This window comes from Panthera tigris, chromosome B1, assembly GCF_018350195.1.
Source record: "Panthera tigris isolate Pti1 chromosome B1, P.tigris_Pti1_mat1.1, whole genome shotgun sequence".
NCBI classification, from domain to species: Eukaryota; Metazoa; Chordata; class Mammalia; order Carnivora; family Felidae; genus Panthera; species Panthera tigris.
Window position 1 is genome coordinate 148,235,149 of NC_056663.1, and position 25,976 is coordinate 148,261,124.

At 35.8% G+C, this 25,976-nt stretch overlaps 1 protein-coding gene across 2 annotated transcripts; it reads left to right on the forward strand.

Moving 5' to 3' along the window:
• Positions 1 to 25,296, forward strand: SULT1B1 (sulfotransferase family 1B member 1). 2 transcript variants are annotated; one of them, XM_042982737.1, is made up of 8 exons: positions 1 to 34; positions 9,926 to 10,128; positions 10,651 to 10,779; positions 13,968 to 14,065; positions 16,009 to 16,135; positions 16,756 to 16,850; positions 20,500 to 20,680; positions 24,957 to 25,296. In XM_042982737.1, exons 2-8 carry the CDS (start codon positions 9,981 to 9,983, stop codon positions 25,067 to 25,069), a joined length of 891 nt encoding a protein of 296 aa, XP_042838671.1. In that variant the 5' UTR covers positions 1 to 34; positions 9,926 to 9,980; the 3' UTR covers positions 25,070 to 25,296. The 2 variants fall into 2 exon arrangements, with proteins under 2 accessions (XP_042838671.1, XP_007086970.1); XM_007086908.3 differs by lacking the exon at positions 1 to 34 and having other exon boundaries at positions 9,869 to 10,128.
• The last annotated feature ends 680 nt before the right edge of the window (positions 25,297 to 25,976 follow it).

The window sequence follows — 25,976 nt, forward strand, 5'->3', positions numbered from 1 at the left end:
GGCGCTTAACCGACTGAGCCACACAGGTGACCCTGTAAGTCTTTCTTAATCTCTCTTCCATCTCTATTATTTTATGTGTTAAGCTTACATGACTTGGAAGTCATAAGTTGTTTTCTGAAGTTGATTTGTTACCCAGGATTGATAAGCCCTTAGCCAAATCATTTAGAATCTCTGAATTTCATAGGTAAAATTTGAGTTACTGACGTTAAGCATGCCCTAAATCAATAATGATTTATGAATCAGCAAGGCAAACACAATACCTTTCTTCTTTCCCTGTTATAGTATCTGGAACATGATAGTTTTGGAAACTAAGTAAATAAATGAATGGATAGATAGATTAATGGAAGAATTGACCCTGGAATATTGGTGTCTCCTTGAAAGCAAGGGCAAATTTCTATTCATGATTCTCAAAGTGTGCTTTTCAAACCAGTAGCATCAGCATCATCCTGGAGTTTGTCTGAATTACAAATTCTCAGGCTCCATCCTGGAGACTGGGGGTTGGGACTCAAGAATCTGTGTTTTATGAAGTCCTCCAATATTTGCTTCTTATTTAAGAATCTCTGACTTAGGTTACTGTTGAATTAGTATATACTGATTAGAGTTTGATGAGTTCATTGATAATGTAGTTGCCAGGCAATCCATACACATTTGAATAGAGTTTTTCTGAAATTAACACCTAGTGCCAAACTTTGCAAATTGCACTCTTTGCCATGTGTCATACAAAAGTGTTTATGTTTATTTTAATTGGTGCATGGGGTTAGTTGTCCATACTTGAACATTTAGCATTCGGACACTTTTACAAAAAGAATCTAGATCTCTAAAAATTTTGCCCTCGTTTTCTGCATGGCAAGATACGCTGGATCTCGCATCATCATCACATTACTCACCCACTACAGAGACAAAGTACTATCTTTCGTGAATTGTTGTTTATCTTAATCTCAAGCTATTTCATAAGTTGTCTATGAGGGGCGCCAGGGTGGCTCAGTCAGTTGATAGTCTGACTCTTGATTTTGGCTCAGGTCATAATTTCACAGTCATGGGATGGAGCCCTGTGTTGAGCTCTGCACTGAGCATGGAGCCTGCTTATGATTCTCTCTCTCTTTCTCTTTCTTTCTGTTTCTCTGTCTCTCTCTCTCTCCCTGTCTCTTACCCCCTCTGCCCCTCTCCTCCACTTGCACTCTCTCTCTTTAAAATAAAAAAATAATTAAAAAAATAATAAATTGTCTATTAATGTATGGGTGATTCATTTTTCCAGTTTGTCTGGGAGAGACTCAGTTTATACCTTTGTTCCACATAGTTATTCATAGTCTTACCTTTGTCTCCAAAGTGCCTTGGTTTGGATGATAAATTATAGGTCACCCTATTCATAGACATTTGCTTTTGCTACCCCAGACTTGTCATCCCTTCTCAAAGCTAATGTTGAGGATCTTTAACAAAAGACAAAGGTAAATGTGATCCTAAGTGTGGGGAGGGGAAAGCAGACAGGTTCAGAAGTAGAACCCAAATCAAAAATAAAATTTCCTTAAAATATTATATTTCATTTTAAAACCTATGTAAAATTTTATTTCTACATAATATGTATTTTAAAATTAAAAGAAATGTCTTTAAAGTAACAAATATAAGGACAAAATTGTCTACAATCTTTCAATCGGTTGAAATACCATTGTATTGGGATATGACTCAGCAAGTTGAGTCTTTTTCAGAAATTTGGCTGAATCAAACTGGAAAATAATACATATCAGATTAAAACTTCCAACCAATTTAACTTCCATATTTGGCATTATGATATTTTGAGAATCCAGGTGTTTATAAAAATATCTCTAAAAAATTAAAATATCATTTCTACTAGTTTGGTGATCATGACTAGGCCCAAATATAAATGCCCCTCTCTCCCTCTGCCCCTCCCCACCTTCTCTTTCTCTCTCTGTCTCTCTTTCTAAAAGAAAAAAAGAAAAAAATTATAAAATGTCCTTAACAATCTGTAAGTAAAATGGAGGGTCTTAAGGAATGTGCTAGTTTCCTTCTAGGCTGTTTGATTTCCCAGAACTACATAGGTATAATCTCCAGGACAAGGGCTTGGCAGTTATAGCTGGATCTATCTTGTTAAGTGGCCTTAACTAAAGGATTGATTACAGCAAGCAGACTATAAGCAAATCTTACAGAGTGGTTGAGATAAGGGTAGAGAACAGGAGCCTATTTCTGGGGCAAAGTTTCTTCCCTTCCACACATAGCTTCTTGTTTAATCTTTCTTTGTGTATAGTGACTCAGCATATAAAAATAAAATGTTGAGAAGTTGTAGAAATTAGAGTGACAGAAACCATCAGTTCTACCCTGTTTCTTCTTCCCGAAATTATTTCATTGTCAGTAAATGTTTGTATATGTTTGCCCTTTCTGCGATATTGTAAACTTACGTTTACACTTGCTTTTAGATGAAGCACACACACAAACTCACAATGGCTTTTCATCATAATCAAAATTATTATGGGGCGCCTGGGTGGCTCAGTCGGTTAGGTGTCCAACTTCAGCTCAGTCATGATCTCGCAGTCCACGGGTTCGAGCCCCACGTCGGGCTCTGTGCTGACAGCTCAGAGCCTGGAGCCTGCTTTGGATTCTGTGTTTCTCTCTGCCCCTCCCCTGCTCATGCTCTGTCTCTATCTCTCGAGAATAAATAAGCATTTAAAAAAAATGTTAGAAAACATTCTTATAAGAGGAGCAACAGGCTTACATACACTGATGCTTCAGATTTTTCCCTAGGCATTTCTCTCAAACCCTGTGAAACCCTGTGGAAACCTTCAAATCCAGGCAATCTGACTGTGCTTACTTCTGGTCACCACCCTGATCCATTTCCTTCTCTGCTTCCTGGTTCTGTCAGCTGTTGAAACAGCAGTGCCCGCCTCTGTGTGTGTGAATGTGTGTGTAGTTCAAACTTTTTATATCTTAACTGCCTGTAAAGTCACTGACTACTATATGCAGAGCCAATCCTGAACTTGCTTTTGTCCTGGCTTCAGAAGTGAGCCTCCCCAGGCTTCCCTCGCCCTGCCATCCTGGGACTACCATCAGCTCCCAGGGTTCTTTTCGGTGCCAGCACCACTGACTGAAAATAAACACTGAAAAAGGAGATTAAATCGTGAGGTAAAATTTGCTTTTTAAAATTTCTTGCCTTGAAGTTTTTGTCCTGCAGCCATAAAGCATTGGGCTTCTTTAGTGATTTCCATTTTGAACACATGTTTGCAATTTAAATGCTGTTGCCTAATTCCAGTTTTCCCACAGGAAACTCAGTATTGTTGTTGATGCTGTGCACAATCTCTTGGGCTTTCCGTGATCACATTTCTTTTTCTAGGGTCAGTTGGACTTTTCTGAAGCATGCCAGGTTTGGGGGTCTTCTTATGAAACTGCATGCCTCATAGGGGAATAAAGTTGGATTTCATTAGGGTGAAACAAATGGAAACAAATATTCTTTTCTCATTAAAAGAACCGTTCAGTTTTAATGTCAATTATCTCAGTTAGTTTCTCCTAAGAGGGGAGTTGTTTTTCATTTTTCTCTTTTTTACCATTGGTCTCTTTTTTTTTTCTTGAGAGACAGAGAGAGATAGAGAGATAGCACATGGGTGAGGAGAGGAGAAGGACAAGACGAAGAGAGAGAGAGAGAGAGAGAGAGAGAGAGAGACAGACAGACAGAAGGGGGTGAGGGGAGAATCTTTATCAGGCTCATGCCCAGCTCAGAGCCAAGGCAGGACTCAATCCCATGACCCTGAGATCATGACCTGAGTCGAAATCAAGAGTCAGATGTTCAACCAACTGAGCCATCTGGGAGCCCCTACCATTGATCTTTTTAAAAACTAATCTAGATATTGTAATTTTCTCCCTATTGCTCAAGTAGGAAGACCTGTCATGTCATGTAAACTATCATATATAACCACATAAAATTGTATGTCACTTTCTGATAGGATTTAAAAGATGTTTGTAAACTAATTTTTATAATTTTAAATATCATTCATAAACCACCTTCCAGGGTATCAGGCTCAGTGACATTAGTTACGTTATGTCTTCCAACCTGACCCCACTGCATCCATCTCCCCCTGTAATTCTGAATTCATCATTATCCATGGGTCACACAAAGGCAGTGCAATTCAGGACTACTACTCCTAGATTCCTGAATTGGTTACACCCACTTTCCAGATGTGACGAGTATGTATTCAGAATCAGCTGCTTTATTTTCATCTTGTTACTCATATACATGCTTCTCTGACAACATTTCTGCAGCACTAATAGCTTAAGGTTTTGGTCAGAGGCAAGTCTGCTTTGTCAGAGAAAAATTTCCTTACAAATTATGAACACCCTTATTTGGATGAGATAAATCAAAGTCTGTTTCTGGTTGCCACTCACTTGTGGTATGTCTTTGAGCAGATTCTCTGCACTTGATACTTAATCTCTTCCACAGAATGAAAGTGAGACTCACCATTGGGGTGGGTAGCACAGTCGATACAATTTGTTTTCTAGAAGACGTGAATTCAGTTTGATATATCATTTATATCTACCCTATATTGTTAGAGAGTAGATTAAAAGTGGTTTAAAGTCATGCTTTACACATTTTACTGTGCATACAAATTACCTTGTGCATACAAATTACAATTTAACTTTGTTGAAATATAAATTTGATTCTATGTTGAGGCCTGAGATGCTACAGTTCTAACAAGCTCTTAGGTGATGCCGATAGTACATGGTGCTTGTACATGAACTGTATTTGAATAGCAATTGTGAATTGATTACATAAATATTTTAAAAAATAGAACAAATGAATCAAAATGAATGATTTAATGAAAAAGAATGAGTGAAGACATGAATGGACCCAGGAATGATATTATAAACGTATGAAATAACATTAACCACCCACCGAGTGGGGAACGAATTTGTCCACATGATTTGTAGCAGACAGTACAAAATTGGGGGTGCTGTGTCCTCAGTATTTATTTGCTTTCCCATAATAATATATATGCATAATAAGAGCTGGTAGCGGGGTTATAGTGCTACTGAATTTTGTATTGTGGAACCAAAGAAGAAAAAGAGAGCCTTACTTACTTTCCTCAATTAATTCAAAATATATAAGCATTCGAATGATATTTGGGATCAAAAGTTACCTTTATAAAATCTGGGCAGAAATAATTGGCTAATAAATTAGTGGAACAAAACGTTTTAGGGAAAACGGTTTCATTTATTATGTGAAACTCAGGTCTAATATCCAAATATATTATGTTGCCTTCTGCTGTCACTCATTCCTGCCTGTATATCCAAATTAGGAAGTATCACTACCCCCAAGATCTTAGAAGATTCCATCTAAGTGGGACATGCAGCTTTAATCATTCACTCATTCATTTCACTCAATATCTACTTCACTCCAAGTACAGAGCTTATAGAATCTATTTCACTCCTTTCTACTTCCTGCTTCTGCTGGGTTCTTGACCAACCACATTATTTGTTCCCTTCTTGGGGCTGCTGACGTATTCCACAGTAATTCATGCTGGAGAATTTCTTCTACTAGACTCTGTTCCTGCACTAACAAGGGACTGCTAAGGCAACCAAATATTTACCACCAAATAGAAGATGATTGAGAAGCATAGAGAAGGCAACAAATTAATATGGAATATTTAATATAGTTTTCTTAAAATGCCCTGGTCACTCAGCTTTTATCGGCATCTCATCTTAGGATCTTATCTGCCTTAAATTCATGTGTCTACTTATACTAAACCTCTGCTTTTCCATCATTATACTGTTCTTCAGGCCTCCAAAGGACCCAGCTCCTTTATGAGCAGTAATAAAGATGAAAAATACTGATTATTTTTACTGTTTTCCTAGCATAAGATGCCGTATATTTAAATTTTTTTTAATGTTTATTTATTTCTGAGACACAGAGAGACAGAGCATGAGTGGGGGAGGGGCAGAGAGAGGGGGAGACACAGAATCTGAAGAGGCTCCAGGCTCTGAGCTGTCAGTACAGAGCCCAACACAGGGCTGGAACTCATAAACCATGAGATCATGACCTGAGCTGAAGTTGGTCGCTCAACCGACTGAGCCACCCAGGCACCCCAAGATACCATATATTTAAAGACAAGCCCATGATTTAGTAACTACTTTTACTGGGAGACAAAAAGACACACTAATTTTGTGTGCATACCTATTAATTATAAGATATAAAATTACGATATATAATACATGTCTTATAATGTAAAATGAAGAAATCTTTGTCCAGATTTCTTTCTTCTAGACTATTTTTCAGGGATGTGTGGAAGAATTACCTCTAAAACACCAGGCTATTGTATTAACAAGTTTTTCCTAATCAAAAACATACTTCTTGCTATACAAATTAATTTTAGGCATAACAGTTTAAGCAGCAGGTAGCTTTTAAATTAGTGATTTTGTGTGTGTAATTATACAAGTAAATATTGAAAGCTTCATCACTGTTTAAAGTTCCTTCAAGGAATTTTGGAATCACTAAATCATTTACAAAATATTTACATGATAAAAATTATATATATATATATGTATATATCAATCCATTTAAGAACCTCTAGTTGGCAATCTTTGAAGTCTAGTTATAGTTATTTTGCTAGCGACAATAAGAGTTCTTCTAAGATACTATATAATTCAGATTGCTAATTCAAACTCTATTCATGTGTAATATATACTATGTATTATTTTTTTATTACAAGAGTCTCAAAAATAAATGGAACAATAGGTTCCAAGGGTCCTATAACTTCTATGTTTTACATTTCCTTCCATTTCTAGGATTTTTACATTCTGTGGGGATGGGGGGTGAGAGAGTTGTAAAATGAGAAACAGTAGTAAAAGCAAAGCTAGAGTTTTATTTACAAAGTTCAGTGCAAAGGGGCATCTGGGTGGCTCAGTCAGCTAAGCGTCCAACTTTGGCACAGGTCATGATCTCACGGTTCCTGAGTTCTGCCCCTATATCAGGTTCTGTACTGACAATGTGGAGCCTGCTTGGGATTCTTTCTCTCTCCCTCTCTTTACCCATACCTGCATGCACGTACTTACACTCTCTCAAAATAAATAAATATACTTAAAAAAAAAACCTTCAACAAAGTTTAGTAACTCTCTGCGATGATCAATTTTATGTGTCAACTTAATTGGGCCACAGGGATCCCAGATATTTGGGCAACATTATACTAGGTCTGTGAGGGTATTTCTGGATGAGGCTAACATTTAAACTGGTAGACTGAATAAAGCAGATTTCCCTTTCTAATGTGAATGTGCCTTATCCAATTAGTTGAAAGCCTAAATAGAACAAAAAGACTTCCTCTTCCAGGGAGTCAGGGACAATTCATACAACCTGAATGCCTTGGAGCTGAGACATCAGTTTTTTTTTTGTGCCTTCACACTCAAACTGAAGCGTTGGTTGTTTTTGGGTCTCAAGCTTGCTGGCCTTCAGATTGGAACTAAACCATTGGTTATCCTGAGTCTCAGTTTGCCATCTACATGTCCTGGAACTTGTCAGTCTTTATAATTGCATGAGCCAATCCTTCATAATGAATTCTCTCTCTCTCTCCAAATATATATAAATATATTTTTATTATATATAAATAAATTTATATATATAACATATTAATTTTAATAATATATATAATTCATATTTTATATATAATTTAATATATATTAAGATATACATTATATATATAAAATATTGGTTCTGTTTCTCTGGAGAAGAGAGAATAATAATATAATATGGTCCTAGGATTCAAATTTTTTTGAAGACTTAACAGAGCAATGAGATTCTAATTTGGAGTTACTATTGTTAGTATGATTAGGATTAGGATAGTTACATCAAACAGTTTACTAAGGAATTTTTTATATGTACATTATGTACACACACACACACACACATACATATAAAGAGATTTATTATACCTAATTGGTTTATGAGGTTTTACAGGCAGACAAGTCCCAAGATCTGCAGGATAAATTGGCAAATTGGAGATCCAGAATAGCTGATGATTTAATTCCAGCCTGAGACTGGAGAAGGCATAAGAACCAGGAGAGCTGATAGTGTTTTAGCTTGAAAGCTGTCAGTTACCAGACTCAGGAAAAGTAAATGTTTTAGTTCCAGTGTGAGGACAGGAAAAAGGCTGATGTCACAGTTCAAAGATTGTCGGGCAAGAAGCATTCTCTCTTAGTTGGGGGAGGGCCAGTCTTTTTGTTTTATTCAGGCTTTCAACTTTAAGAAGGGCAATCTGCTTTATTCAATATACCAATTTAAATATTAATGTCATCCAAAAACACCCTCACAGAAATACTCAGAATGATATTTAAGCAAATAGCTGGTCATCTCATGCTACACTCAAGTTGATCAATAAAGTTAACCATCATAGCTCCTAAGCAAGATGGAGGAACAGGAAAAAAATTGAGCCCTGTGATTTCCAGATAACTGCCTTGAAGGAATCCCCAGGCCACAAGGAGATAAGAGCAGACATCCAAAAACAAAACAAAACAAAACAAAAACAAAACAAAACAAAAACAAGGCATGCAAAGAAGCAGACAAAAAAAAACATAATAAAAAATTTATTCAATTGAAAACTACCTAGAACTAATATGATGTTAGAATTAGCAAATTATGGCCTTAAAACAATCTTTTTAACTGTATTCAATATGCTCAAGAAATTGAGATAACAAAAGTATAATCATTTCCAAAATGATATTCTGGAGATGAAAACTATGTCTGAGATAAAAAAGCAATAAGTGGCATTAACATCGACTCCACATTGCAGAAGAAAAGGTCAATGACCATGAAGGCATAGCAATAGATGTTATTTAAAATGAAACACAGGGGTGCGTGGGTGGCTCGGTCAGTTAAACATCGGACTGTTGATTTCAGCTCAAGTCATGATCTCACGGTTTGTGAGATAGAGCCTTGCATGGGACTCTGTGGTGAAGGCATGGAGCCTTCTTGGGAGTCTTTGTCTCCCTCTCTCTCTGCCCCTCCCCTGCTCATGCTTTCTGTTTCTCAAAATAAACAGATAAATAAAATGAAACACGAGGAGAGAAAAGAATTTTTTAAAATGAATAAAGCATCAGTGAGCTATGAATAACTTTACGTGGCCTGAGGTTTCAGAAGGAAGAACAAGAGAAATAATGACTGTAAACCCATAATTCCAAGAAGATCAATAAATCTAAAACATGCACACACACACACACACACACACACACACACACATGCACATATACTCCCTGTGAAAATAACCACACCAAGGCATATCATCATTCAATTGCTCAAAACCAGTGATAGAAAAAAAGAAAATCGTAGTCACAAGGATATAAGGCCCAGCATAGAGAATATAGTCCATGACATTTTAATAGCATTCTACAGTGATAGCTGGTAGCTACATTTGTGGGGAGCATAGATAAGTACAGAGAAGTTGAATCATTATGTTGTATACCTGCAAATAATGTAACATTGTGTGTCAACTATACTCAAAAAAATAAATAAAAAAGAAAATCCTAGAAGCAGACCAAAAAGGCAGAGGTGTTATGTACAGAAGAACAAAGGTAAGAAAGATGATGGATTTCCTACAAGGAAAAATGAGGTACAACTGAAGTGTAATGATGAGTGTTAGATTTATTTTGCCCTAAGTCCAGATAATTCTTGGCATATTTCTGTAAAATCTGATTTCCAGTTCTAAGATGTGCTGTTTCATTTGTTTCCAAGGCTTCCAGTAAAGACCTTTGTCCTGCTTGTCACTGGGCCAGTTGCTGCTCTTGCAATCTACAGCTTTACACCCACAAAAATGCCCTTTGTATTTAGATCTCTGAACACTGAGTGTGTTAAAGGCCAATTTCACTCTGTATCAACTAACAGTGTCTTAAGAATAACATTAGTTACTCAACTTCTAATTTTTATTTTCTTTATTCTCCCAAGACTGGATTGTCAGAAAATAGCAATATCTTAAGAATTTGTACAACCTGGTATAAAAATGACTTCCCCAAACGACATCATGAGAAAAAACCTGAAGATGATTCATGGCTGTCCCATGGTCTATGCATTTACAAACAACTGGGAAAAGATTGAACAGTTCCACAGCAGACCCGATGACATCGTGATAGCCACTTACCCCAAATCAGGTGAGTTTTATAGCCTGACAAATACATATCTGACTTTAGCCTTTGTTTCCTGAAAATCAGCTTCTCTACAAAATCATTATCATCCTAAAGGTGCCTGGGTGGTTCAGTCGGTTAAGCGTCAACTCTTGGTTTTGACTCAGGTCATGATCTTGTGGTTTGTGGGTTTGAACCCTGCATCAGGCTCCATGCTGACAGTGCAGAGACTGCTTGGGATTCTCTCTCCCTCTCTCTCTGCCCCTCCCCTGCTTGTACTCTCTCTTTCTCTCTCTCTCTCTCTCTCTCTCTCTCAAAGTAAATAAACTTTAAAAAATAAATGAATAAAATCATTATCATCCTAAATAAAATTATTATTCCTGTCAGTCAGTCTGGCCATCGGCTTTGAATATATTTTGGATGAGCATTTGGGGCACAGAAAGAAGAATTAAGTTTCTAATAGAATGCAGTAAGATGGCAAACTCCCTGTAGGTACTTTTTCCCTCCAGATTCAATAATAGTTACACAAAATGTTGCCTTTCAACGCAGGTACCACTTGGGTTAGTGAAATTGTGGACATGGTTGTAAATAATGGAGATGTTGAAAAATGTAAGCGGGATTTTATAACAGTTAAAGTTCCAATGTTGGAAATGGCCGTCCCTGGACTAAGAACTTCAGGTAATTGTAAACCAGCTGGGAATTATATTTTGGTAGTATTATTTATACAACACATTAAATATTATATTTGCATTTTCCATTCAAAGAAAATGGAGTCAATTTGGTGCCATAAAATGGAAGTTTGCAAGCAGTACAATCACCAATACATATAGAGAAACTGTAGTTTAATACATTGCATATCCAGGTATGATAGCCTCAGATGAAAGAATTTTGTTGTAGAAAACAACTAAAAATTTGGTTGATAACATAAAAAATGTTCCTTATCTTTTTTTTTTTACTTTTGTTGTATAAAATCTTATAGATTGGATTAATAAGCTCATAATTTAGGATATTGCTGTAGTTAAATAAGTAAAGTACCAATGCCTCTCAAACACAAAATTTATTATTAATACAATTCATTTTCATTCCACAAATATTTTTTGAATGCTTCTAAAGAATTATGCACTGTGCTATGGGCTATAAAATGATTAGTAAATTCAATGCCCTATTCCCAAGGAGTTTACAGTAATACTGTTATTAAAAAAGTAAATAATAATATGTGAATATTATTAGGCTCATGTATCCAAAGAATAGGGCTCTATAAAAGAGAGTTTATTTTAGCTCAGATATTTAGGGAACTCTACTTTGAAATGAGACATAAAGTCATGCACATAGTTGGAGAAAACACATTTCAGGTGATGAAATAGTAGGTATGAAGTCCTAGATGCAGAAAAGACCTTGGTACAGTCCAGGGATTAAACAACAATGAAAGGGGGAAAGAAGGGCTTGCAGTTTTCAAGAAATGCTCAGTGATCTAAGAGAGGATCAGGAGTATGATGTCCTGTGGGCAAGTGAGAAGGGCTTAAGAAGTGAGACCTAGCTCTCCAATGCTGCTGGAAACCTGGGGTAGAAAGACAGAAGTATGGTGGTGAATGTTTATATCAATTTAAAGAGCAGAATCAAAATTCTGTATCCTACCAGAGTTAGTTACTTCCACAAGCAGAGAAGAACCAATAGGGAAGGTGTCATTCCTTCTGTGTGGTTGCCTGAAGTCAGAGCAAATGCTGAATCTTGGTGCTAAAAGAGTTATTCTGGGATAAGCAAACAAAGTGAGTTCAAGAGTGAGATCAGACTCCAAAGCCATAAAGAAGTATGAAATGTAAAAGCAATAGAATCAGAATAATCAGGGTGGGAGACTCAGGTATGACTAATGGCAGATGGGGGTTAAGAGTAGGGAGTGAAGCCTTGTAGCATCACCAGAGAGTGAGTAGGTGAGGTTCAGCAGGTAATAGAGGGTAAAATGACACTCAAATGGACTCTGGAGCCTGAATATGAATATGTGTGATGTCATTACATATTCCCTACATTCACATTTGTGCAATAAAGGGTTCATTTGAAGGACCTTATGTGGTAAAACAATTACAACCTAGAGGTTGAGAAATCTTTTAAGGAAGTTAGGGAGTGAAAAGGAACAACAACTATGGGAAAAACTTCGTAAGAGAAACAAACGTAAGAGTTCATGTCATGGGCATTGAGGAATAATGAGTTATGGAAGATTATGATTTCTCATTTCTATATGCTTTGTAAGGTGACTGTCACTATCAGGTCAGTATTAGCATAATGAAATACTTGGTGAATTTTGTAGGTGTATAACTAATGTTTCCAGATAAAATTCAAGATACCACATTTAATCTGAAATTCAGATAAATAGCTCTTTTATTTAGCATAAGTATATCCCAAATATTAGACGGAGGATACTTACACTAAAAGATGTCTGTTGTTTACATGAAATTCAAATTTAACTAAGATTCTTGATCTTTGTTTCCTAAGTTGGCCAAGCCTATCCACATTAAAATTAAATTAAAATTAAAATTCCTAATACAACTATGTGCCATACATTTTTCTCTACAGAACATTCATTGGTAAACAAAGCAAGCTAGATCTCTGCTCTTGTGGGATCTCCATTAGAGCGTGTGTGTTTGGGGTGGGAATGAGGAAGAGGCATGGGAACTGACAATAAGTAAATAGACAAGTAATAAACTATGAAACAAAAATAAACCTTACACAGAACATTTTAAAAGGATGTTTTAATAGAGATGCAGTGGCTTTTTAGCATATGTAATAACTTTTTGTAAACAACTGAAGCATAAGATTGTTTTGAATGAGTAAGTCAGCTGCAATTTTGAGCAGGTGTGCCTTGTATGCAAAAGGTGGGAAGATAATGTAGGATTAACAGGTAATCTAGAGGTTAGACTGGGTATAAGTAATATTGTGAAAAAATGCAAAGGACTTTTTTATTGGATATGAAACCTGAAGGAGGAGACAACAATAATTGAGATTTTAAGTGTTGGTGACTGAACAGAAAATAGCATCATTAACGGATATATCTAGGATATGGTAAAGCCACTGGGTGCATTAAAAGAATAGTAAGTTAAAAGTATAGGCCCAGCCTTTCCTAGTCTATGTCAGGAATTCTCTGAGTGTGCCTTTACCCCAGAAGTGACTTCAGACTGACCAAAGTCGCTTAAGTAGTGAGATACAGGGTGCTGGGATCTTTATAGCTCTGAGTATACAAAATAAATGGATATTTTCCATCTCAGGGAAATTCACATATCCCTTATACAAAGACTTGAAGCCAGGTTTCCCACATATTAGTTGTATGACTTTAGTGAGTCCAGCTAACACCTAAAAATTACACAACATTTTCATTTTGCATATATATACATATGACACATAAAGGAAATAATAAAAACGTAGGTGCAACAGCAGATGCTCTACAGAAATAACATTGTCTAAACCATAATAGCTGATGTGAGAATTACTAGTTATTGATATCTCTTTGAGATACAGAAAATATTTTTGTAATTATTTATAATAATGCAAAGTATGATAAAACTCCAAATTGCTAAATCCAATGCTATCACCCCTCGTTTTGGAGGTGGAGAAAATGAAACATAGAGACTAACATATTTTCAAATGTCTCATGATGAGTTCAGTGACAGACTTAGGATTCCAACACCTCAGAACTATGCCTTTAACCATGATGCAATATTGCCTCTTAGAATCCAGATAAATAAAATCTGTGATTGGTTTAAAATCTAGCAGCATTATATACTGCTCAAAAATATTTTACCAGGTTGTAGAAAATCAGGAAATGCAGGCTCCTTGAAGATTTTAATGTATCTCTATACCAAACTAAATTTTCCCAGGAATAGAACAATTAGAGAAGAATCCCTCACCCCGGCTTGTGAAGACACATCTACCAATTGATCTCCTTCCTAAGTCTTTCTGGGAGAACAACTGCAAGGTATATTCCACATTGCAAGCCAAAATTTTTTAATTAATTAATTAATTAATTAATTAATGTATTTATTTATTCTTGAGAGAGACAGAGATGGTGTGAGTGGGGGAGGGAAAGAGAGAGAGGGAGAGAGAGAATCCCATGTAGGCTCCACGCTATCAGCACAGAGCCTGATGTGGGGCTCAAACTCACGAAACTGTGAGATCATGACTTGAGTCAAAACCAAGAGTCGGTCACTTAACTGCCTGAGCCTCCCAGGTTCCCCTACAAGTCAATTTTTTAATGTGACCTTATTGTTTTAATCACACAAATAGTGATTGCTCAAATGTTTTGTTTACTTGTCACTATGAGAACTGAGCTACATAAGAAAGTGGTTAAATAAAAAATACATATATTTCAATATAAACCTATGTATTCAAATTTGCCAAAGGCAGGTAGCAACAGGATCCCCATCTCAGGACAGTATTGCTACTGTTATTCCCCAGCGGTCTCTAGATGTTCTGGCCTACTCCCAAAACTCAACATAAAGATGTGAGTTCTTATTTGATTATTTGGTAAAATTCTCCAGTAAAACATTTGTGCCTGAATATTTGATTCTGGGGAAGTTTTAAATTTGAAATTCAATTTCTTCAATAATTGTGGGGCTATTCTGAGTATCTATTTCAACCTCACTGATTTTTACTGGTTTGTGATGTGTGAGGAATTCTAAGTTGTTGAGTTTTGTAATGAAAAGTGTTTTATAATTCTCTTCTTATTCTTTCTTTGAACAGACTGTGTTTTTATAGCTACTTTATTTTAGAGCAATTGTAGGTTCACAGCAAAATTGAGTGGAAGGGAAAGAGACTTCCCATATATCCCTTGCCCCTACACATGCATAGCTACCTAGTTTCAACAGCTCCCACCAGAGTGGGACATTTGTTACAACCGATGAACCTACATTGACGCATCATTATCACCTAAAGTTCATAGTTTACGTTAGGGTTCACTCTTGGTGTTGTACATTCTATGGATTGGGACAAAGGTATAATGACATACATATATATACCATTATAGTATCATATGGGGTAGTTTCACTGCCCTAAAAACCTTCCATACACCACCTGTTCATCCCCTTCTCCTCCCAACCTGGCAACAACTGATCTTTTTTATTGCCTCCATGGTTTTACCTTTTCTAAAATGTCATATAGTCAGAATCATACAGTTTGTGGCTTTTCCACATTGTATTCTTTCACTTAGTAATATGCATCTAAGGTTCTTCCATATCTTTTTATGGCTTGATAGCTCATTTCATTTTAGTGCCAAATAATATTCCATTGTCTGGATATACTCCAGTTCGCTCATTCACCTACTAAAAGACATCTTGGTTCCTTCCACATTTTGGTAATTATGAATACAGCTGCTCTGTGTATCCACTTGCAGGTTTTTGTGTGGGCCTTATTTTTCAACTTTGGGTAGATACCACGTAGTGCAATTGCTGGCTTGCAGGTAAGAGTATTGTTTAGCTTTATAAGAAACTGCCGAAGTGTCTTCCAAAGTAGCAGTACCATTTTTCAATCCCACCAGCAGTGAATGAGAGTTCCTGTCACTGACTCCACATCCTCATTGGGATTTGGTGTCAGCTTTCTGGATATTGGTCATTCTAATAAGTATGGAGTGATATCTCATTGTCACTTTAATTTTCATTTCCCTGATGACATATGATGTGTAACATCTTTTCATACTCTTATAATTTTAATGGCTGTAAGATTTGTTGTGATACAGCCTGTTTTTTTCCTTAATATTAGTTGTGCCTTCTCTTTTTTATTAGCCTTGCTAGATGTTTATTAATTTTGTGATTTTTAAAAAGAACCAGCTTTTTGTTTCATTAATTTGCCCTAGTGTTTTCCTGTTATTAATTTCCATGGATTTCAAATCCATGTGGTTTCCTTCCTTTTTTTTTTTTCCTGCAGATGATTTATATGGCTCGAAATGCCAAGGATGTTGCAGTTTCGTATTACCATTTTGACTTAATGAATAATTTGCAACCTGTTCCTGGCACCTGGCAAGAATACCTGGAGAAGTTCATGACTGGAAATGGTAGGTAGGCTTCGGCTTGAAATTAATACATAATTTTTTTTATTTTTAATAATACTAATAAGCGTTACTGGTATGGCTTTTCTTATCAAAACACTTTTCAAAGTCAGTAACAAGGATATTTAAATAGCATTTAAAAAACTTAGATCAGTTATATCTAATATCACACTATGACATCAATAAGTAGATTTGGTGTTTTACATTGGCTTGATGAAAATTTTCTCCAATGTCTTTTCAGTTGCTGGGAATCCATTCTCATTTCCTGCTTATGATAGAAATTGCTTAATGTGCCCATATCTTTAGTTAGATCTGTTATACATAAATAGTACTTAGACAAATAATTAATATGAGTACTTAGTAGGATAGTTTTCTTCCACCTGAGGCTAAGTAAAACCCACTGGAGCTCAAAGCACTTTCATTTGAAATTTACATTTACTTTGTACTTTCTATTTTTAAAATCTAATTGTACATTCATAATTATTTATTTTTTAATTGGCCTTATATATTCAGTTCCCTTGATTACTAAATTCCACAAAACATTTGTACAATTTGGCTTATTGTTTAGAAACAAATCTTTAATCTGATGAATGCTTATGGTAATAGACTGTTTTTTCTGGAATTAGTGGCCTATGGTTCCTGGTTTAATCATGTTAAGAGCTGGTGGAAGAAAAAGGAAGAACACCCAATACTTTTCTTGCACTATGAAGATATGAAAGAGGTAAATAGAAATTCATTCTGGATAATTCCCCCACTACATCCAAAGGGTTGGGGCCAAGGGGTAATATATATTTTCAACTTAATCTATGGACTAAAAAAATGTTACGATTATTTTGCCTCTTCTCCATGCCTGCTTACTCAAATCTTTCTAAGATCATTAGTGACTTCTAGTGGTGAATCCATGACATTTTTATCTTCTCATACTTTTTCACCATTGTTTATTTTGAGCACCTTTTCTTTTTGAAATTCTTTCCTACACTTAACAAGTTATCATACTCTTCTGGTTTTCCTGTGGATCTCTATCACTTAATTTTGTTTTGTTTTGTTTTGTTTTGTTTTTTAAGCTGCTTGCTACATTTTCGTGATCATACCCATGCCCACTGTTGCCAAAACTATTTATGTGCTAATGATCCCCCAAAACCCCATTTTAACTTCCACCCTAATTCAGATGCATGCTTTAATTAAAATGACCCTCAAATTTAACACATTCAAAACTAAACTCATTTTGCTTCTCTCTCTCTCCAACGCGTAAGCCTTTTCTCCTTTTATTCTCTCTTTGGTTAACGATGTCATTTGTCCATTAATTTTCAAGTTTGAAAATATATTGTCTTCATTGGCTTCCATATAGTGGATATGGTTCCACTCTATTGTGAGCATCTCATTGGTTCATATGACCTATCTATTATAACTCTGAAATGTACCCCTCTCCTTTACTCTCTTACTATATCCCTCTTAGTTTGGAGAGTCATAAGCATTCATGTAGTCTCCTGTATGAACTACTATTACTTCAAATACTGCATAGTTCCAGCCCTACTCTGAGGCTATTTTACTTAAATTAGGCAAACACACACACACACACACACACACACGCGCACACACACACACACACACCAGAGAAATATGTGGAAACCAAGTTTCTCTATTTGAAAAGCCTGGACATAAAAATGAGAATACATTTTAGCCTTTCAGATTCATAATGGAAGGTACAATAGCTATCATTTTCATGGCTGCATTCACAGTACATAATATAGCACCTTACATATACGGAGGGACTCATAGGATAACTTGTATGGATAATTGATTATTTGAATGAATAAATAAATGAATGAGCAGTAATAACAAGCTTTTTAGAGACACCAATTTTACTTGTTATAACAGAAATCCTGCCTCATGTAAAATTTCCCTTGATCCAAGTATTTCTGAAAATGCCTCAGGGTACTTCTCACATTTTAACCAAAAGAGTCCTTTGAATTTTTCTGCTCTGCCCAGGCTCCCATCTTCCATCACATCTGTTTGCAGCCCATAGAGAATTCATGGTCTAAGCTTTACTATTGTCCACTTACACAGGGCTTGAGGCAATTTATTTCAATTTGCTGGTAATATGCAGCTGTGAAACTGAAGTGGTATTATGAGAACACTTTTAAAAAGTGACACTATCCCATGAATGTTTGATTAGCCAGAGTTAAGTCATGAATTCATAAGAGAGAAAATTGTCCTTCTGTTCTATGTTTCTTCACTTCCTAGACCCAGCATAGCCCTTAATAACTTTATGAAAGGATCAATTTTAGCTTCTGAATATAGTCCTTTTTCTCCATAGGGATGGGGAAGTACATTTTCTGGGCCGGGCTGGTATCCAAATTCTGAGTCTGACAGCATGTTGTCCTCTACATGACATTTTTGTGTCAACCATGTATCTCCTTATTTAGCTAAAATGTGTTATTCAAACCCACCTGTTCATACTGATTTATGGTCTGACCCAATCAGCTTTATAAGCATATCTTATATCTTATATGAATATAAGCATATTTTTAATTCCACTCAAACGTGCTACAATCATAGTGCTAATAGATGATCTTTTTCTCCTGTCATACCAGTCATTTTTAGACAATGTTATATGAAGTTTATTCTATCAACAATAGAACAAAATTATAATTGCATATCAGTAATAAAATTCAGAGAGAGGTCCAGTAATTTACATCAGGTTTATGAGCATCTGCATAAATTCTTAACCAATGAGGTGAAAGAGTAATACAGCAGAAGGAGATTCTGTAGGAGCCAGCTCCCCGCTTTCACTTGTACTGCGCTATAAATTAACATGCTCATTGATATTTAGGCAGTGGCCAGATTATTCTCCAAACACTTTGAATCCCTAATAGAAACTGTTTTCTATTTGTCTGTCCATCTGTGGTTTTCCTAGCACCACTATTAACTTTTCTTTGGCCCTGTTTCCATTATCATCATTTCTGACCTTTTACTTCTTCCAAGCATCCCTTAATTAGTCATCTCTTTCTGCTCTCATTGTCTGACATATAAGACATTGGCAGACCTTCCCTTGTAGGGAACTCCCTGCCAAAATGTACGTATGTGTGTACATGAACACACATACAGTTAATGACATATTATTAAACGCTGTTGCTTCCCTGCATAAGAGATAAAGTACAAATCCTTCAGCAGGACATCCAAGGACTTTCTCAGTTTTACCCCAATTTATCTTTCCAGTTTTAAAGCCCTCTCTCACTCCTATGAACAACTCAGACCAAACTTCAACCTCTTTCCTTTTTTTTCTTCCTTCAACATATTATGAGACCCTATACCCCCAAAAGTTTTGACTGTTTTCTCTACTGGAAATGCACTCTCCAACACCTCAGCAGACCACACATCATGGTAAATTCTGACTCCCTTTTTCAACTCAGCTTAGCTATCACCTTCTCAAAGTATTTCTAGACATACCCATATAGAGTTTAGTTTAGCTTCCTTAAATTTACAAATATTAAGTTTATGTCATTAGAATCCGGAAAGTGATCCGTTTATCAAATTTTGTTCTTTTTATCCTCAATTATTCATGAATAACTTAAGTTTTGATATCTTTGCACTTTCATGGGAGTTTATTTTTGATAGTTTATATCCAAGCAAGGTTGAAGGTATAAAGACTCTAAGGCAAACATACTTGAAGTTGTTCATGAATTTATTATTTTTGTTTTTAAATATTGTTATTAAAAACAAGAAAGGATGGGGTGCCTGGGTGGCTCAGTCAAGAGTCGGACTTCGGCTCAGGTCATGATCTCACATTTTGTGGGTTCGAGCCCCCTGTCAGGCTCTGCGCTGACAGCTCACAGCCTGTAGCCTGCTTCAGATTCTGTCTCCCTTTCTCTCTGCCCCTCCCCAGCTCACTCTCTCTCTCAAAAATAAATAAACATTTAAAAATTTTTTTTAATAAAAATAAAAAAAAAGAAAGGAATTTCTATTACGAACAAATAAATAAAGCCAGGAAGAATAAAAAAATAATACTGGGTCCCTAAACTTTCACTGTTCAAATCTGATTACAACTTGACTTAAAATAGCTGCTTTTTTTCCTCCATATATTGTTACTATTTAGCCAAGCTTTGTTCTTATTTTACTTTTGATATAAACTAATATAATATGAAATTTAGAATAAACAAAATATTTCTAGCCTATTTTTCCCAAACATAAATTATTGATTTTTTCATTTTCATGATTAATTTTAAAAAACATTGATGACCCAACAAAATGTGGATTGAATATTCAGAACCAAGTCTTAAGAAAACAAATTATAAATATTACAGTTTTCACATTATGTTAATGATGTGTTTACCATTTTCTTGGGTATGTCTCTCTTTACCCACTGATAGAATCCAAAGCAGGAAGTCAAGAAGATTATGAGATTTCTAGAGAAGAATTTGAATGATGAGGTCTTGGATAAGATCATCCATCACACCTCATTTGAAATGATGAAAGACAACCCTCTGGTGAATTACACACATATACCAAGTACAGTGATGGATCACAGCAAATCCTCTTTTATGCGTAAAGGTAAGTATTTTGCTGAATTTAATTTCCCTTTTCACTTTCTTATGAATTACTCTGAAATGAGGATTAACTTTGTGGTCTCTAACAAGTTACTTAGCCAGTTTGGGCACCAATTTCTTTATCTGTAATATAAGGACATTAAAAATACCTGCCACAAAAAGTTGCTGAACTAGATTAGAAATTACCAGAGGAAATAATGCTTATAAACCTGTTATCTGAATACCTTGGGTATTTGATGCGTATTTCTTCTCCTATTTACTCTGCTACTAAATGGGACTAGTTTTGTCAGTTCTCATGTGAGTCATTCCAAAATTTTTATTCTTAAATCTTGAATCTTTACCTAAATAGGCATAGGCCTCCCTCTCTTCCTCAGTAATTGGTTAACATCACTCAATACAGAACCATCTACCCCATATCACTTAGAAAACGGAGGTCACTTTGTTAAGGATTCACCAGGAGAAAGGACTTTTTTTTACCCTATGGGAAGATTCTGTTCCCTAAAAATACCATCTGAATTATAGGAAACATGGAATCTAAATTTAAATTAAAAAGATGACAAGAGAGGAATATGGCATTCACTATTGATTCCACTGAAGCAAATCTTTTAGCTTGTGGCTTCTTGTACAGGATTTGTGTCAAAAGATGTTTTATTAGTGATAAAAATAATGCATTTAACAAATTACTAACAAACAAATTTGAGAAGTTATCCACCTAATAACGTCACCTTCTATTTTCAATATTCTTTATTGAAGTGGGAGGGAAAGGGGTAAAATTACAGTTAGTGTGCTAGGAAGTAAACACAACCCTAAAATGTACTGTGCATATGAACATGTGGCTGAAAACCCTTGATTTTCAAAGACTTGCATGGTTAAATTGTTTTCTAAAACATTTTTCTCTATTAGTTATTAAAATAGCAAATAGTGTTGGTGTTTTCAAATTATTTTTTATTTTCAAAAGCATTACATTTAACTTTTCAAACCTAACCTCTAGAAAGTAAAATTTTCATTGTAAGTGGTGTCTAAACAAAGACTCATGCACACATACACACATTTTGCTGGCAGAAAGGAAAAAAAAATCCGAAAAGAATGCTCCTTTACTAAATAAGGCAAATTGTCATTTTGTCGGATTATCTGAATGTAACTTCCAAGAGAGTTTTATTCCCAGCCATATGAAAATTGGTACCACCTCATGATATCTCATTAGAGTATTGAGGTAGATGAAATAAGTTCCATAACTGGATTCTGTGTTTCTCCAACTTCAAACAGAAAAGAGTGCATGCTGGTCTAATGGGAGAGTCAGTCTTTACATCTTCTCTGGAAGTGGTAAAAAAAAAACATATTCTCTGAGGGCAGATTGATCTGGTGTTTATCCAGGTTATTCCACTCCCTGAATCTATGACTTTGAATACATTGAGTCAATCTGCCAAAGGTCTGGCTATATCACTGAAAATATGGAGAAAGTAACAAGCTCTGTGTCATAAATTTTGGTGGAGGATTATAGTAAATGACATGTAAACATTTGAAATGTTTTTTCTGACCATAAATAATACATTAAAAAGTAACAAGTCTTATTAGTCTAAATAGTTTATCCACTTATTCATTCATGCACTCAAGAGACACTTAAAGAATCCTTATTTATTCATTCATTTGCGTATAGGAAACACTCTTCATGAACACCTGAATGCAGCATGTACTCTCTAGAACATGCTTGGATGAATGACACATGCATCTGCTTTAAGAGGCTTATAATGCAATGCAAGAGGCATGCATGTAAATGGATGTTAAACAGGGTTCAGATTGATGTATAAACAAAGGGCCAGGCGCACTCAGTCTTGAAGGATGCCATGTTGTCTAAGTCAAGGTCATAATTTAGTTACACAATAGTAAAAGTAGTACGGAGAGGATAGATGATCTACAATGTTCATGCTTATGTCCCCAATCGCAATAAAACAGAAAAATCTGGGCTTTGACCAGCATTTATGTTGTCAAAAAAATTTATACTTCCCTTACTCTTGTGAAGCAAATGTGTTTATGTATATTATATAATTAATACTCAAAATACAAGATCATTGGAATACTGTATATATAACTCTTTATTGTTTAATCCGTGCTTTTTATTTTTAATGGCATCTTTACAGATGTACTGTTCCAAATATACACTACTCTTGCATTTCAAAGAGCTCTTAACCCTAGAGAGCATAGTGAGTGAACATAGAACACAAAGTATAATAACCAGGGAAAAACCTTGTTTACGGGGATGTTTTTCAATAAAAGGATTTGAAATCTTCATCAAGTCATCATGAGTTAATGTAGCTTGCAATTCAATAGGACATACTTCATATTTTATAAAATAGCAAAAGTAGATGTTTGTCTCCAAGCACATTTGTAGTACATTAAAAATTTATTTATTTTGGGGGGCGCCTGGGTGACTCAGTCGATTAAGCGTCTGACTCTAGCTCAGGTCATGATCTCACAGTTTGTGAGTTCAAGCCCGGCGTCAGGCTCTGTGCTGACAGCTTGGAGCCTGGACCCTGCTTCAGAATATGTGACCCCCTCTGTCTCTACCCTCCCCTGCTCATGCTCTTTCTCTGTCTCTCAAAAACGTTAAACTTTTAAAAAATTTTAAAAATTAATTTATTTTCCAAATAAATATTTACAAGCATCCAAGTATAAGAAATAAATGTAAATTTGTATCCCAAAAGTCTTGTAAAAATGGTTCAGAGATGTTATATATTTGATTTTAAATGCTATTCTTTTCATCTAAACTTCAAATACAGTATAAGTCTAATGAACTCAGGGAAAGCAGGGATCCTCCAGATGTCATGCCATCTTCATTTATAAATTCATGGGAAATTATACTTATCAACTTTCTAGTTCATGGATTGTTTTTGCTGATGACCTGTCCTTTGTATAGTTTCCAAAACTAATTCATGAGATAAAATCTGCCCTGACCATTGATCCAATGGCCAGTAGTAACCTTATGACCCATGACAAACAGAAACACTAAAAGAATCTCGTTCAGGAAACTATTGTACAGCCTGTAAATTTAGACAAGAAAATTAATCATTTTCAGAATGTATCTTTAAAAGTCAATCAAAACCACAATGAGATATCACCTTACACCTGTTGGAATGGCTAGTATCAAAAAGACAAGAAATAACAAGTGCTGAGGAGGATGTGGAAAAAAGGGAACACCTTGTACACTGTTGTTGGGATGTAAATTGTAGCCACTGCAGAAAACAGTGTGGAGGTTAAAATTAAAAATAAAATTAAAGGGGCGCCTGGGTGGCTCAGTCGGTTGAGCGTCCGACTTCAGCTCAGGTCATGATCTCACGGTTTGCGAGTTCGAGCCCCGCGTCGGGCTCTGGGCTGATGGCTCGGAGCCTGGAGCCTGCTTCCGATTCTGTGTCTCCCTCTCTCTCTGCCCCTCCCCCGTTCATGCTGTGTCTCTCTCTGTCTCAAAAATAAATAAACGTTAAAAAAAGTTTAAAAAAAATTAAAAATATAACCACCATATATTTGAGAAGATATATGCACCCCTATGTTCATTTCACCATTATTTACAATAGCTGAGATATAGAAGCAATGTAAGTGTTCAGCAATAGAGGAAGGGATAAAAGAGATGTGGTTTATACATACAATGGAATTCTACTTGCCATAAAAAATAAAATAAAATCTTGCCATTTGCAACAACATGGATGGACCTAGAAGGTATTATGCTAAGTGCAACAAGTCAGACAGAGAAAGACAAATACCGTACAATTTCACTTATTGTGAAATGTTAAAAAAACAAATATTAAACAAAACAAAGCAAAAACAGACTCATAAATAAAAGAACAAACTGATGGTTGCCAGAGGGGAGGGGAGTGGGGGAATAGGCGAAATAAATGAAGGGGATTAAGAGGAACAAACTTCTGGTTATGAAATAAATAAGTCACAGGGATGCAGAGTACAACATAGGGAATGTGAATTATATTGTAATAACATGATAACTTCATTTATCATGTTGATCATTTCTTAATGGATAGAAATGTCGAACCACTATATTGTACACTGAAACGAGTCTAATATTGGATGTCAATTATACTTCAAAAAAATTCAGGTTCTGTTTAGTTATAAGCCACCTTTTTAGATGGAAGGAATTACCGATAAAAGAGAACTGACATTTTAAAGTATTCAAATACAAGGAAAGTCTTTCTTTTCTAACCTTTTAGTATACATTAGCTTTTCCCTCATGCTGGAAATATATTACTCCTTCATGTTTTCTTATTTATTTTTAGGGATTGCAGGTGACTGGAAGAATTACTTCACAGTGGCCCAAAATGAGAAATTTGATGCCATTTACAAGAAGGAAATGTCTGGAACTGCACTTCAGTTCCGCACAGAGATTTAAAGAGCCTACACTGCCAATCTGAAGGAGGAAGAACTGAGCTGTAATTTGTTAAAATGGGCAGTTATGACTTTACTTGGGCAGTCAAATGGACTTATAAAGGAGAAAATGTGCTTTTAAAATGGATTTTTTTTTTTTTAGCGTCATTAATCAGGTCTCAGTTTCACTCCTGACTCTGAGCTTCCAAATTCCCTAAAGTTAGGGCCAATTGTTACCTTTTTGTAGGATCTTCCTGCCTTTTCCTAGACTAGTATGAACCGCAAAGTACATATCCTACTCAATCTCTACATATTGTGGCTGAGAATTCTGTTCCCCTCCCTATTAACATGGTCCAAGAAGTCCTATTTGCACCCTGAAACTATATTTTTTAGCTCTGCCCCAGCTTCCCTTTGTTGAAAATTTGACTCAGGACACTGTGTTCCATTGCTGTCTTCCAGGTTTCAAGTTGTTCCCTGGGTCATAGATCATCTTCTCACAGTGTCACTATTTGGATAACATAGTTCATGTCCCAGATCATGTGGTTCAGATTTCAGAAATGTTGTTCCTATACCTAATTTCTAAGCATACAAATTTTTAATTGATGAGGATCCAATTTCTGGGTCTCCATAGGTGAAAGGCCTATACTGGTCTCCCTAAGACCCTTCCATGGGAACTGTAGCTCTGCTCTGAGAGCCTGGACTGAGGCAGCAACCTGCTTCCTGTGCAAAGTCCTCCCCAACCTCAACAGTCTCTACTGCAAGGCTGAGAATTGTCTATTGTCATGCACTGGGCAGCATTCAGGAATTTCAGTTACTTCATTTTGTGATTTTTTTTTTTTTTTTTTTTTTTTTTGGTGTGTGTGTGGCATTTATCAAACTGGTACCAAAGGGAGACTCTGTTCTGAATTTCCACTATGCCCTTCTCACCCCAT

Bases quoted from the DNA above. Each gene is read 5' to 3' on its own strand.
- SULT1B1 (XM_042982737.1), top strand. From the start codon at position 9,981: ATGACTTCCCCAAACGACATCATGAGAAAAAACCTGAAGATGATTCAT. The intron at 14,066-16,008 runs GTATATTCCACA...TTTTTCCTGCAG, and splicing joins TCTGGGAGAACAACTGCAAG to ATGATTTATATGGCTCGAAA. The intron at 16,136-16,755 runs GTAGGTAGGCTT...TTCTGGAATTAG, and splicing joins GAAGTTCATGACTGGAAATG to TGGCCTATGGTTCCTGGTTT.